The 14,824-nt window shown below is 35.5% G+C and overlaps 1 protein-coding gene across 3 annotated transcripts in view; it reads right to left on the bottom strand.

The window, feature by feature from the left end:
• The window catches only part of BABAM2 (BRISC and BRCA1 A complex member 2), a 159,314-nt gene that overhangs the window by 136,177 nt on the left and 8,313 nt on the right, over nucleotides 1-14,824 (bottom strand). For all 3 annotated transcript variants that reach the window (XM_021552247.2, XM_021552268.2, XM_021552258.2), the window contains exon 3: nucleotides 2,599-2,675. In XM_021552247.2, coding sequence (XP_021407922.1) covers nucleotides 2,599-2,675 — 77 coding nt within the window. The remainder of the gene's footprint in view (nucleotides 1-2,598; nucleotides 2,676-14,824) is intronic.

Genomic DNA, 14,824 nt, shown 5'->3' with positions numbered 1-14,824 from the left:
TGAAAGATAACATATCTAGCAACAGCCTACAACAAAGTATCTAAACATCTCTGTTTGCACACTATGGCTGTCTTCCCCTGCCATTGTTACAGATCTAAACACAAAATTATTAAAGCTTTCTTGAATCTGCTCACATTACTATTTATTCCACATGCTGTGAGACTTATGATTCGCAGCATTTTCAAATATGTAACACTGAAATGTGGAGGATTATTATTTGAATTCACACCTATTATTAGACACCTCTGAAAAAGATACACTTGTTTACACCATTTTCAGTTGTATTTGTTAAAATATGTGACATGCTCTGAGGGTTTTTTTGTTTAATTGTGTATATGATATAAAAAAATATATAAGAACACTGGAGAAAAGAAACCCAGATTTCTCGATACTGAAATTTAATGTATGTTCCATAATCATATTTCTAGGTACTTTAACTGGAGTACAGTCATTTAATACACGAATATACGCTTTATGTCTGTGCACTTGCATATGGGCATTTTAGTCCATCAATTTTCCTTTATGAATCAGGAACAGCTTTAGCCTCTACTTGGAATTAGACTAATATCTCTCAGAATGTACAAACACATCCCTGTATAAGCTAAGACGGTCCCACAGAACATGATATCACTCTATAAAGCATGTCATTCAAGTCAAACATATTTTGACTTGATCATAGTCATCAAACAAGACTCAAGTACAATCTACTACACATTGCAGAACAAATCAAGACTTAACAGGTTGAGTTTACTACATATTTTAACAATTTTTAAAATAAAAGTTCTTTCTGGGAGGGCAGTTGGATTCATACAATACAGCCATTACTCACAAGACTTCTGAACAAATGCAGAACCACTTCTTTGGTCTTAAAATAATTACTAGCTATGACTACCTTCCAGTTTTACTGTGTGAGAAGAAAAAATTAGTAAGCTTCTTGAGCCATAATTTCATATATTTAGAAAAGTCAAAGTAGCAGTAGTAGGCTGATATATGAGTCTGGCTTCTCTCTTGAGCACCTGACTAAGCTTCCACATCAACTTCTGGGAAAGACAAGTTTCCTTACAGGTGCCAAATGGAAGCTTTAACAAACTTCTAGAATAGAAGGACCTTAATTGTGTTGATTTCTGTTCATAAAGAAGAAGGACTTACAGTGCATGACATAATGTAAAAAAAACAACCAAAGAAAAAACTGCAGAAGGAATACAATCAAATTCTTAATATGTAAAGTGTCTTGGAGAGCTACAGCATGTGTATGGTGCACCTAAATGGATACTATCAAAGCAGTGTTTCAAATGCTTACCATTTCTGTTCACACCAAGTACCTGCTCCTCCAGACAGCACACTTTCACAGACTCACAGGACAGCTGGGGCTGGACAGCACCACTGGAGACTGTCTAGTCTAAGCCCTCAGCTCAGAGCAGGGCAAACAGGAGAGATTGCTATGGGTCATGTCCAGCTGGGTTCTGAACAGCCCCAAGGATGGAGATACACAAACTGTATACACTCTGAGCACAATCTGTTCTACTTTTTGACCACCCTTGCAAAATAGTTTTTATTGTGTTTGAATGGAATTTTCTACATTTCAATTTGTGACAATTTCCCTTAAGTGACCACCACTGAGAAGAGCCAGCTGCTTCATTTATCCTCATCAGGTATTTATAAACATTGGTGAGAATTGCCCTGAGCCTTCTTCTCTTAAGAAGCCCCAGCTATTTTGGCCTCTCCTCATACAACAAATCCTACAGTTCTTGATCATCTTTGTAGTCTTTTGCTGTACTCATTGCAATATGTCCATGTTGCTCTGGTAACACACAGACCAGAACTGGACATAATACTCTAGGGCGTGGCTTTACTAGAGTTGTCCTAAAACTATGAATGCCAAGACTTGAATTTTACTGTACCTGAAATTCTTCATCCTCTCTCATTTTTCAGTTGTTAGAGATAAAAACAACATAACCATTTCTCAGGAGTTCAAGTGTTTAGAAAATGCTACCTTTTAAAAATATACAAAAGTAAATTTTATTTTATACCTTTGAAACAAAACACAAACTAAGACCAACAGAGCACACAGAGTGGGAAAATGAACTAGCTGTCTACAGGTTCTCTAAGCATAAAGATGATTTAACAATACCACTAAATTAGAAAAATCAAATTCACATTTCTCTAATCTGGTTAATTATACCAGTCATTGTTTAAAGATACCTAATATAATAGCAGACTAACATTTTTTATTGGAACTTAATAAAGAATTATTCCTAAAAGAGACAGAAAGAAGCAACACAAAACATATACAACTTATAAATTAATCTAAAAATGGTGATGAGATTGTCTTAGTCATAACATTTTATTAGAAATACCAGGTTGTGACTTTTGGCTTTTAGAACTTACTTTTAAAAACTGTAGTCTCACAGAAGCCTTTAAACTTAAGTATTGCATGTTCCTAATAGTTGTGTGTTCTTGGAACTGAAGCTTTAAGAGAAAACAACAAACTCATGTATCTCAAAACTCATAAAGTTAGACAGGCACACTGGAAAATTAGCAAGACATGGAACACTGAAAGAAAAGCCAAGATGCAACTGCAAGATTTTTTTAACTTACATTTGAGTGTTTCTCCTGCATAAGGGATATGTAGTTTAAAACGATCACAGCTGGGTCCAGGGGTCAAGGATGTACAGCTAAAAATGAAGATAAGAGAAGAAATAATGTGCTAAGCAGTTACAGATAGTAGCAAACACAAACATTATTCTACAGGATACAAATGACTAATAGCAAAGATATTGTGACTACTAGAAATACTCATCTTTATGATTCTGAGAAAGAAAAAAAGATGCAGGAGGCCCATTCTCTTTTGATCAGTAGTTCTCTCAATAGCATAAAAAATGTTAGGATTTCTGCCAACTCTCTCCCATTTTATAAAGAAAACATACATGCAAAATGCTCTGGTTTGAATGTGCAATCAGAATGCTTTCTATTAGTCAGTAAAAGCCATCAAGTTCTCCACTTGTACACAAATTTTGCAAGTCACAACTCTGCATGTCACAGTAACATGGTTACCTGCTCCCTGTCTCTGCCACCATATAACTGGGATCAATCTTAATTTTAAGCCACCAGCATTTATTAATTTTTTACCTATTATAACATTAACGCTTTCCCTTGTGGAAAAGTCTCACAGTAGCCTATAAGAGGGTAAGTTTCAGAATCAGCTACCTGAGGCTATAACAACTGAGCATGTTATCTTTTTGGTCTGTGACTCTCCTGTTTATCTGGAGCACTGGAACAGCAGCCAGGCCTCATGGTGTTAAGTGAGCATTTCATTAATAGAAAAGTAACTGGAAAACTGTTTAGTGCTTAAGCCAGAGAAGATCAACTTTTTAGTTGATAGCTTTGATAGTCATAGACCAAAATTCACAGACAAAATCTCAAAATCTCAGCTGCAAAAGAAGGAACAGGGACATACATTGTTTTACAGGCAGGATTGGTCTCTCTGCTGTGGGCTGCTGGGCATATGATGAATACCAGGAGCAAAAACACAGGAAGCCCTTATTAGTTCATTGCTTTATGTTTCTAGGGATCTTGATAACCCTGAATCTTCTCAGCAGCCTAACATTACTGAGAACTGTTCATAGCCCCAGCACAATTGTTGCAAGCCACCTAAAAATCAAAGCCATACTGGTCAACTCTAGGAAAAACAGTGAATGACAAGAAGGGTAGACAAAGGTAAAATAACTTGACTAAACATAGATCACTGGTAGAGCTCTAATACATACCACTGACAATATATTGAAGCAAACCCCACATTTATGGGGCTATACACACAGCCAAAAGCAGTAAGATAGATAGGCCAGAAAATTGTCCAAAATTCTGATCCTACCTTGTCAGAAACATCCTAACTCCTGCAGCTCTATCTCTCCCACTGCACAAGAGGCAGCAGGGCAAATGGAACAATCTTAATTCTCACTCACATACTCAAAATTGTTCAGAGAGCCATTTCTCTCAGGTCCTGGCTCTAGAGTCTCTTTTCCTCTTTCCACTTGCAAGTTATGGAAACCATATGCACTAACTTCAGACTGTTTATATGCAGTGAGCTACATTTACTACAGTCAAATTCGTGCCTGCATGCAGCTTCCTCAAAAAGAAGCAACTATGAAACTACAGCTCAATTAACTTAAATGGAGTTTCCACAAAAATACTGGAAAACATAAGCAAACCACTTATATGCAGCTAGACTCTAAGGCAGATACAATTAAGAGCCACATGCAGTTAACAGCCTACACTGATACAGCAAGAATATACTATATTTTTTCAGTATCACTAAAGAAATTAGGTAACTGTCCTTTCAAAGCAAAAGGAAGAAAAACATCTATCTTGTCCTTTCTTTGCCTTTGAAAGGTTTTTGCAACATCTTGTGAGAGTATTATGAGAAGCAATCTAGAAAGACTTAATTTAGATACAAATTATCTACTATCAGGTACGTGCAGACTTGAATGGAAAGCAAGTTTCAAAAAGGGATTAGTTCACATCTTGCTTCATTCAGGAAGAATGACTGGCCTTGGTTTTCTTCAGCTGGAATAATACTTCACATTTTATTGAAAGACTGATGATGGAAAAGAAATGATGCTTTGTGAAACCTGCTGATGATGCAAATGTGAAAGGGCATACAGCATGCTGGACACAAGGACCAAAGCTGAAATATGTTTTGATTTAATGGTTGCAGTGTTTATTTTTAAATTTCATTTAGGTAGGGCTAAGTGAGCATCATCAGCCCCACTGGGAGTAAAAGCAACTTAAGAATACAAAATATTGGATACCTAGTACAACAGAAATGGATTTTATAATTTATATAATTCTTTTCCAAGATGGACGTTTTTAATAGGTGAGGACAGCAAAATTGGAGTGCCCACTGTTAGGATGTTTTAATGCCTGTGGATGAATTTAACAGCTATACAGACGTTATTAGCTAATTCTAAATAACTTCTGTGGCTTACAACAGGTATATGGTCAATTCTAGGAAGCATACAAAACCATAAAAAACCCTTTTCAAGTTCTAAAATATCTCTGCAACATCATTTAATATTTAATGAAAATTTCTTTCAAAGTATCACAGGTCACAGTCTGAGACATTTCTCAAATACCATCAAAATTACACTTTTGTTAGCTTTTCAACAGACACAAAAATTTCTGATCCTGCAAATACCCTACAATCTTTTCTTTTAGCACAATGGGCCATTTGGAAATACTTACGGAAAGTATAATATTCTTAAACATTAAAATAAAAGCTTTATTTAATAGTAAATGTCCCTAAAAGCAATACTAAGTGCTTTTCCTATATTATTATACTGCACTAGAGATATTTTTAATTTCATTGGTTTAGAAATGATAGAAAGTGACAGTATTAACATTTTTTCCCCCCAAATTGCTCTGGCTGGGCTGCACAAGAGACTTCAATAAGTCCAATAGGCTAAGCAACCAAGCAGAAATATTATATATATGCATTTGAAAGAAGGCAGTTTCTTTTTAAAATAAACAGCAAAAGAACAAAACTCCTAAGGCAAACCAAAACTTTGGTACATGTAGGAATCTATGAGTGACCTCATTTCAACAGAAAGCCCCAAGTAATGGCCTGACTATGGACATTATCTCCTGCTTGAATTTCCTTAACACAGAACCTCTTAAAATTAGATACATGTCTGACCCTGAAACATGACCTCTGTCTTCTCCAAAATGTAACACTTTTGTTTTGTGGAAATGTGATCCTTTTCCTTAATGTGGTCTACACAAAAGTAACACTTGAAAATGAATGACTTGTAACTAAGTCTTTTGAAGATTTATTTGTTGTCTTTTCTTTACAGGGAACTGACATATAGAACAATACCTGGTGTTGAAAATTAACACCTTAAGCTGACTCTATTGCATGATATATGGGTGTGCTATCTCCCTCTTTATTAATGGAAAAATATTACACTGGTTTGCATTTATTAAACTAAATAATATCAATATTTTACATAAGACAGACACTGAAGCATGAATTAATACTCTGATGCTCAGAGCAGTGATACATCTTAGTCTTTGCAAGATGATAAATGCTACACTACAAGATCTCCCACAATGGTTTCCCCACTAAAATATCAAAGAATCATCATTTTGAAAAGTTTCTGGGACCAAGGAATATTGTTAAGTTCATTAGCTAAAATCATAATGCCCTATTCAAAGGGGCTGTGCTGAGACTTATGGCTGGAAATTGTTAGATAGGACTGAATATGCAGCAACTACAGCTGAATACAGCTTGTTACCTTTCACAGCAGATTTTAGCTAAGTTCCTTGAGCAGATACAGCAGATTAAACTCAAATTCAGATACATTACATTCTTATGAAGTAATTATTCCAAGTAGGAGACAAATAGAACATTCCTTCATTGAGTATTTGATGCACCTTACAGCTTGTCTGTGACTATTGGGAAAAGGTTTCTTTCACAGTTAATACAATACACATAAACTAAACCCATTCTTATTCAAAGTCACTGTCAGCACCAGCTGCTTAGTTGTAAGTGTTCAGAATTATTTACCAGTCACAAAAGAAAATAAAAAATATTATCCAAACAAAACAACAACAATAATAATAGCAATACCAGGAAAGTTAATCAATTTGCTGCTCGGAATAAGGCCTCAGTCTATAACAACTGGCATAGTACAATGTATTTTTCTGCTAAATGGATCAGAGTATCCTAAAAGCCTTTAAGAAGGCTAAGAATGCAGTTCTACTTGAGTTTAACAGCAAGGTTTCCTCCTACCTCCTATACCAGTGTATTTGTGATTGACTATTTTGTTGAACTGATACTACTTCTATTTTGTTTAAACTAACCACCCCCCCCCCCCCCCCAGTTTGATATTTTATAGAATTGAAACCACAACGATATGAAAGACTCTGATAACCCTAGATTTCAAAACCATCTTCTCATCAACTAGTTTTCTAAAACCATCATTTGAAAGCACTCCCAAGAGAAGCAGTTTTAAGTCATTTGGACTCTGGTAGGATCTTATCCAGAATTATGTTCTGTGACAACTGAAGGGGTTACAATGAAAAAAAGCACAAGTGTTAATTACCTTAATAATGAAAGTAAGGAAATTGATGGTTAGATCCAAAAACTTAAAATTAAAAAGAAAAAAACAAAGACAAAACCAAACCACAAAAAAACCCCAAAAACAAAAAAAAAAAACCAAACCCATCAAGACCTCTCTCCAAACCCACCAAGACCTCTCTCCAATACCACTAGTTTATATCCCAAAATTCCAGTCAGAGGCTTGTTTTTTATGCCACTCCTAAAATCTCTTGTTTTGAACGATATAAATCTATAGCACACATTCAGAACTGCCAACAGAAGTCCAGTAGCTCTACAGGAAAATGAGTAATCTTTTTATTTCTTCTTTTTTTGATTTGTGGTACAGGTGTAAGCCCAAATAATCATGTAAGATTTATATGATGACTATCATATTTACTGATTAAAAAGTATGCAATGCATTTAGTCATTCTTCCTTCACAGATCACATAGAAGCTTTATTGCCTTTACTATCAGAAGACAAATCAACAGTGGATTTTACTGTACAATAGCAAAGTAAAATTAGACTAAGAATTTTAGCCTCTATAAATTCAGGAACTTGATACTGCCACTGCCTAACCTGAATAGTCAGAGATGCAAAAGCTTCCTTAATTTCATGATGCTTAGGCTGCTACACTTGCTGTTCTTGAGGATCAGTACTTCATTGGAAAACAGACAACTGTTTTTTGTTCACCAGACTGTTGGTGTAAAAGCCAAAAAAGCTTCACACTGTGTTAGAGATAACTCAGTGGAGAACACATACATACAAATGGAGAACCAACATTCAGACAAATAATAAGCAACATCACAAAGTCAGTTCTGACCACTGGCTGTATTCCCAACCCCTCCCACCATACCTACCGATATATTTTCAACTGTTCCTGCATGTGTCATATAAAGATACTGTTATGGAAAAGGAGGTCAAGTTACTTCCATAATACAAGAGACTAAGAATGAATATTATTTTAGGAATGATGAGACACAGTTCAATCAGAGTTCCAGAGGCTGAAGGTTTTGCCAGCAAGAGTCAAATGCAGTTCAGAGGCAAAGACAAATAGATTGTTTGTTACTAATAAGAGGTAGAAAACTCAAAATTCCACCCAAAACTCTTTTGTGGCATTTGCTAAGAAAAGCACCTCAATATTCAAATCTAGTAGAACAGCCTTTGTCGATGCCTTCAGATTTTTATTTCCTCCAATTTTTGTAGATGGAAATCTGCTCCAGTGTTCCTTGAAGACACAGCATTTAATCCCATTTAATTAAGACTTAATTGCAGAACTCACAACAGATGGGAATGCCATGTACAGAGGCATTAAGAATAATTAAAGTGTGTGGAGGATAGAAGTAAATAAAAGGAAGGACAGCAGGTAACAGGTTTCCTGCAATATCAGGAAGCAGAAAAAGGGTGAAAATCACATTTTAGAGCATTGACACTGGTGACCAAACCCTGTATCAGGTGGTAGCTCCCTGCAGCATTGTGCAAAGCTTTACAGGCTCCTACACAGTATTTAGAGTATTAAGCAGCTGCTCTTGAAAACAAACAGATCCAACTAAAATTCCATCAACCAAGCAAAATTTGAAATGGGAGAGATGGTTTAGTCAACCAACTTCCACCTTCAGTTTCCCTTCTTTATAAAGATATATGTATTACAAATACTAATTTGTAATACAGGGAGAGGGACTTGCTCTTAAAAGACTCACACCATTGCTTTTGGGAAATTAAAACACAGTTACATTTAATCATTACTTAAATGCATCTCTTAATTAAAATATTAAAATCAGAATGTCAACTGTAATTATTCAAAAAACTTCCCATTAGATAAACCCACTGTTTTCAGAAAACTCATTTGTACCCTATCCAGTTTCTTCAACCTTAGTATAAAATTAAAATATAGATAAAGACTACTTCTGGCATTGCAATAAAGATTATGATGTTGTTTTTGAATCCTGATAGTATAGGTGATATTTTGTAATTGCAACAGCATTTCAAGCCAGTTATCATTTGGGAAATTCCAAAGTGTCTCCAGATACATCAACTTGTCCTCAATAAAACCTTCATCTACTGTAAATGCTGATTTTCCTTTACATATGTTTATGTTTTCCTGTAAGAAGTCCATTGCACTAACTGGAACTTTTAGAGAGCAGTGAGATGTGAGGCAGAACATAAATACTAGAAAAAACAACCCCTCACTTCCCTTCTACACCTATAGAAATATTTGTATTTTTTAAAAGTAAAGTTCAAATAACTATTTAAAATCAATTCAGCTGCCAGCAACCTGCTTTCACTAGAAACACTTCATAAAAGCATCTTATGCCTATCTTAGTGAAACAAATACAGCATTGTATATTAACAGAAAATGTATATTTTCTTAATATGAGTGATTGCATCTGCATTGCCAAAGCAGATGTTGCAGTTGGAGAGAGCTCTGGGACTTCTAAAACTACAAATCTCCTTCACAGCTGCCCAAGTCTTGTGGCAGCAGTTCTGCAGTGGCCAAAGCACGACTTTAACAAAACAGGTGCCTCTGCTGGAGGGAGACTCCACATTATTCTGGTATTTTTTTAGCCCCAAACTCCCTGTCTGGGGAGCCCAGTAAGCCTAGTTAGGCTGGGTTTAGAACAGCTCTTTTCCAGTCACCATAGCAGGATAGGTTGGAAGGTGCTATCACAAAAAAGAAACGTGAAGTACCACATCTACTGTACTTGCAAGTGAGCTTGAAAGAACAGCTCTGAAACAATCTCAGAACTTTCCCTTCATAAAATCTCTGCAGTTTGGGGTTGGAGATCAGTATTACTGGGTCTCAGGGAGCTAATGATGATACTAATTAATAAAAATAATTAAGCATTGACAAAATTTTCAACAAAACTTATTTTACAAACATGCTTTAGAAATATTAATAATCAAACTGATTTCCTTTGTAAGCAAGATCTTTTATACTCTCATAATTGCATGTAATTCTTTTTAAAGACTACACATGGCACACATACGGCTCAAAAGAATGAAATAGAAACACAAAATGGAAATTTTAATGAGTGAATGATCAAAAATTGAACAGAAATAAAGACAATTGTGATGGAACAACACTAATAACATACACTCTAGTATAGTATGTTTAGGAAAATAAACTAGTGAATTTGCAGTACCATAAACTGTCACATGCTCACGCAAGGAAAGGGCACTCCTTCATTATATTGTAAGACCAGCTGTCCCAAATTCTTGGAACTCATAAGCAAATTTTTAGTGAAGAGTATGAGGGAGTGGCAGATGCATCCTTTGGATTTACTTCATCTCCCCTCCTGACAGATTCAAACCATGTTTCAGCTTTTCACAGCTGCCATTCAATTATCTATTACTTTGCAATGAGCTACAACCTAATAATGTGTCTCGTGTTGTATTTCTACTGTTCACTAAAGTGAACTCCATTTCTGAAGAAAGAAAAATAAAATCAGACAGGGAACATTTTTACTTTTAGATTACCCTAAAAGAGAACCATTCTTCACCAAGTATGAAATTACAGTCAACCACCTGGAGTTTCATATCCTTTCAGTGTTCACAGAAAAAGCATACTCATAGAGCACATCACAAAAGCTGAGCTATTATAAACATCAGCTTTAATAAGCCACATAGCATTGCTCACAATATTGGCTGTAGTAGCCATAGTAGACTCCCTATCCATTTTCTAAGTAATTTATTTCATTTTATTGGAAAATGCAGTGAATTGGTATCAGGGAAAATCCTCAAGGACTAAAATCATAGTTCATGTTTATATATTTTCTCCCTTTAACAAACTAAATAAACAATAAATGGGTCTCATCCCTGCCCAGGATGTGGGAGTTGGAACTATATGATCTTCAAGGTCCCTTCCAACCCAAACCATTCTATGATTCTATGGATATTAGGAGGGATCCAGTGATCCTATGTCTTCTGCATTTCCCTTTCCAAGTTTTCTTCTAATTGCAGAGTTTTAGATATTTTTGGTTACAGATGCCTATATGAATTGATTTCCTAATTTATAGACTCTCAGGAGAAATTTATGTTAATAGTACAATGAATTCAGTTCCTTGGATATGAAAGTTAGGTTAAGCAAAAATCACCACATTTAGGACATAAATCCATAGTTTGCAATCCCAGACATATTCAAAAGGGCAACTTCAGATTAAGTATATTAATATAAAATATTACAAGACTGGAAACAGCACAAAGCCACAAAGATAACACCTGAATAAAAATATCCGTAGTTCTTCTATTTCTAGCATAAATAGATCAATTACAACAATAAAGATATGTAGTAGACTAAAAAGATCAAAAGGCAAAGGAAATTCACAGGTAAAATTATAACAGACCACCCCACAGAACTGCACCTGCAGAAAGCAAGCCCCACATCACTGCAGGTTACATTTTCTCCAAAAGCCTTACTCTAGAACCCCTCAGCTCACCTTTTCTCTAACTTCTCATTCTCACAGTTCACAGCCACCTCAGCAGTACTAATACTATTTTCAAGATGACACCATAAAGCATAAGATTAAGCATCACTCTCCCCATGGTCCCATCTAACTCTACCTAAAGAAAAGGGTTCTATGTACATTTCTCTTGACGACAGTCAAAAAACTCCTTCCCTACAAATGCCTGTCCTTGCATTCAGTGTCCAGCTCTTGTTTTCTCCCAGTATCACAGTAGGAGCTAGGCTTGGCTCACCTCTTATCAGCCTCACAGGCACAGAAAACCACACAGGACCTCCAGCAATGACAAGACTATTTATAAGCACAGCCACCTTTAGATCCCAGTGAAAAAAGGATCCAGTCTTCCCTAAGTTCTTGTAAGTCTGAGTCCCCAGCCCACCACAGATGCCTTGATCTACCTTTATGCCAATTCTAGTACCTCTTCTATACCTCTAAGTTCTTACCCTTTCTGCATCTATCTAATAAAACTGAATTTTGCCTATGTGCAACAGGTTAAAACTAAAACAATGGAAGTCATGCACACAGAAGACATTACACCACTAGAAATCTCTGAGGAAATTATTTCTTCTAAATGTCTTCATTGCCTGTTTGCAGTTGGACTGAAACCGTATCACTTTCATAGGGCTTAAGTTAAGGCTTATGACTAACACTTATGGCAGCCTGGAAAACAGGACAGATAATCACCATTTATTAGTTAAAAAAATTCTCAGTAGAGAAGAATTCTTAACGAAGAACATGAAGCTATGTATTATCCACCTCCTCCCCACCCCCCAAAAAAAAAAAAAAAAAAAAATCCATGGTTGAAATGCATGAAAAACCTATCAGCTTTTACTGAGGAGACTAAAACCAACATTCTAAAGGAAGGAGTAAAAAAGAGAGAAATAAATAATATAAACCGGGAGACATTTTAAAAGGTTATTGGTAGCCCTAACTATAAACAGGGCCAATCTAATCAGCTTTTTCTAGTGAAAAAAGAACTGACCATCCAAAACAGAATAGTTATTAATAGGTCATATTTTTGGTTTCAAGATATTATTTCAGTGATGCATACAGTGATGCACAGGAATCTGGGATCAGGTTTTTTAGGCAATGTAAGCTTAGAGGGCTTTATATTTGGCTTTTTTTTTTTTTTTTTTTTTTTTTTTTTTTTTTTTTGTCTCTTTCCCATAATGAAATTCTGCAATTTGCCCTAATTAAACTAGTTTTATCATTGCAATTCTTTAACTGTACAATAATAAAAATATTCAGTCCCAGTGGTCTAATTTTATTCTTTCAGTCATATACAACAGATTACAGAGAAAAGAACCTGTGGCCTACACTGTGGAGTGGTTTGCCTCAGTCAAAAATTCCCTTCTCTCAGGAAAGACAAAATAAGCATGTTCCCTTTTATTGACTTTTACTTTTTTATGGATCAGTTAGGAGGCTTACTTTTATCTCATGGACTGAACTTAGTATCTTCAATGAAGACATCAACTTCAAGAGCAAACTGAACTCTGTTAGTTCACACATACAGCTCTAAGTATTCTTTTGAGAGGCTCACTTTCAGTTAGAAAAGAGCTGCTTCAAAGAATGTCTACACTTGGCAGTACAATGCCAGGTAAATGCCTAAGATTGTATATTGAGAAACAGATTAAAAATAATTATTACATTTCATAATTCATCCTTATTTCGCACACTGCTAGAGAATTATCTGTTGCATACTGGTCTGTCAGGACAAAGCCTCTAATCACCTCCTATGCTTTTAAAGTCCCTAATCTCATCAGACAATGTCTGCAACAGAAAAGCTAAAACAAAAATTCATAATATTTTGCTTCAGCTTCATCACAAGTGTACCTTAGCTTTTTAATGTTATGCCATGTATACATGCATGCATATGAGAGAATCATGCATACAAGGAATAATTGTATGTGTAAGACTGGAGGAATTTACTGACCACCTATCCAGGAAAGTATATCATCCACATCATCGTTCTTCTTTAGTAATGAGTTGGGAAAAAAAGAAAAGCGAGCTGTTTTCAGATTCTGGTGAAATGCAACATGCATCCAAGACACACAGCATGCCAGAGATCTGTTCAGTTCATATTCAACAAATGCAAGGATTTGGAAGTGAAGAAATTGATCCAGTTAATCTAAATCATTAGATTTTAGCTGTCTTTATAACAAAAAATAAAGTCTTAGGAATTTTTTCTCCTGTAGTGATGCACAGTGCAAAGATATAACAGACAACTGTTACAACAGGAAGACCTGGGCATAGATCTACACTAACACAAGCCCATTTTCAAGAAACATTGAATGAATTCCCAACATATATATAGCAAAACCACATTTAAACACCTTGTTAAGGTACACCTTTCCAACAGCATTTGGCACACTACTGGTACTACATCATGTGATGCTCTCTTTACACAGAAAAGAAAGTTGTATCAAATAGTTTCTTCTCACTTTTATTAAATTATAATAGTGATAAACACTGCATTTACCTTCTTCAAGGCCACACAAGAGGAAGTTACTCACTCTGTCCCCATCTAAAAATACCAGCAAAGACATATTGTGCAGTATTTAAGCTGAAAATAATCTCAGGAAAATGTATGTAAGTCTTTTAAATAAGAGTCCAAGCTACTGCAATTATCTGGTGCTACCTTTACTTTTTAAAATCCAATCTTTCCTCATAGCACTTGAAACTGACAAACACAAACTTTTTTTATTCTGAACAATTTCAAGCACCTTGTTTAAAACTGGTGTAAAAAGAATGCCAAACATTGTGGAGATTATTTATAAAACCATTGCCAAATGTATGTCCTACACTTTGACCTTTTACCAGACATTACGCCTTTGTTTTTTCATGATTTAGAAACAAATGCAGGAGAATGCAACCCTGGAGACAGCCAAGTCTTTTTTAACCAGCACAGAAAATCTGCTGTTCCATGTTGCAAGTGCTGCTCCACAGCAGCAGCTCTCTCAAACTGCCCCATGAGAACTTCAGCCTTTTACTTGAGAGATAAACTTTGAGTAGTAAGATGCTTTGCAGTGAAGAACTGTATTTTCCATCAGAACCTGGAATGAAATAACCTACTTTGTGAAAAGGTAACAGCTCACGACTCATCCAATACAGCAGTAAAGGACTCGTAAGATCACACCTAGAAACTGCCACATCCTTTCAAGCACACATTTTACACAAAACGTAGCTATTTTTTAAAACAGGTTTTCACAGTACTTGTCTTCAGATGAGTCAGAATCATTAAACTTTATACATAAACACATTTTAAAAATT

Source organism: Lonchura striata, chromosome 3 (genome assembly GCF_046129695.1).
Source record: "Lonchura striata isolate bLonStr1 chromosome 3, bLonStr1.mat, whole genome shotgun sequence".
Classification (NCBI taxonomy): domain Eukaryota; kingdom Metazoa; phylum Chordata; class Aves; order Passeriformes; family Estrildidae; genus Lonchura; species Lonchura striata.
The sequence above is the reverse complement of the archived record's forward strand: the minus strand, read 5'-3'. Positions and strand labels throughout refer to the sequence as shown.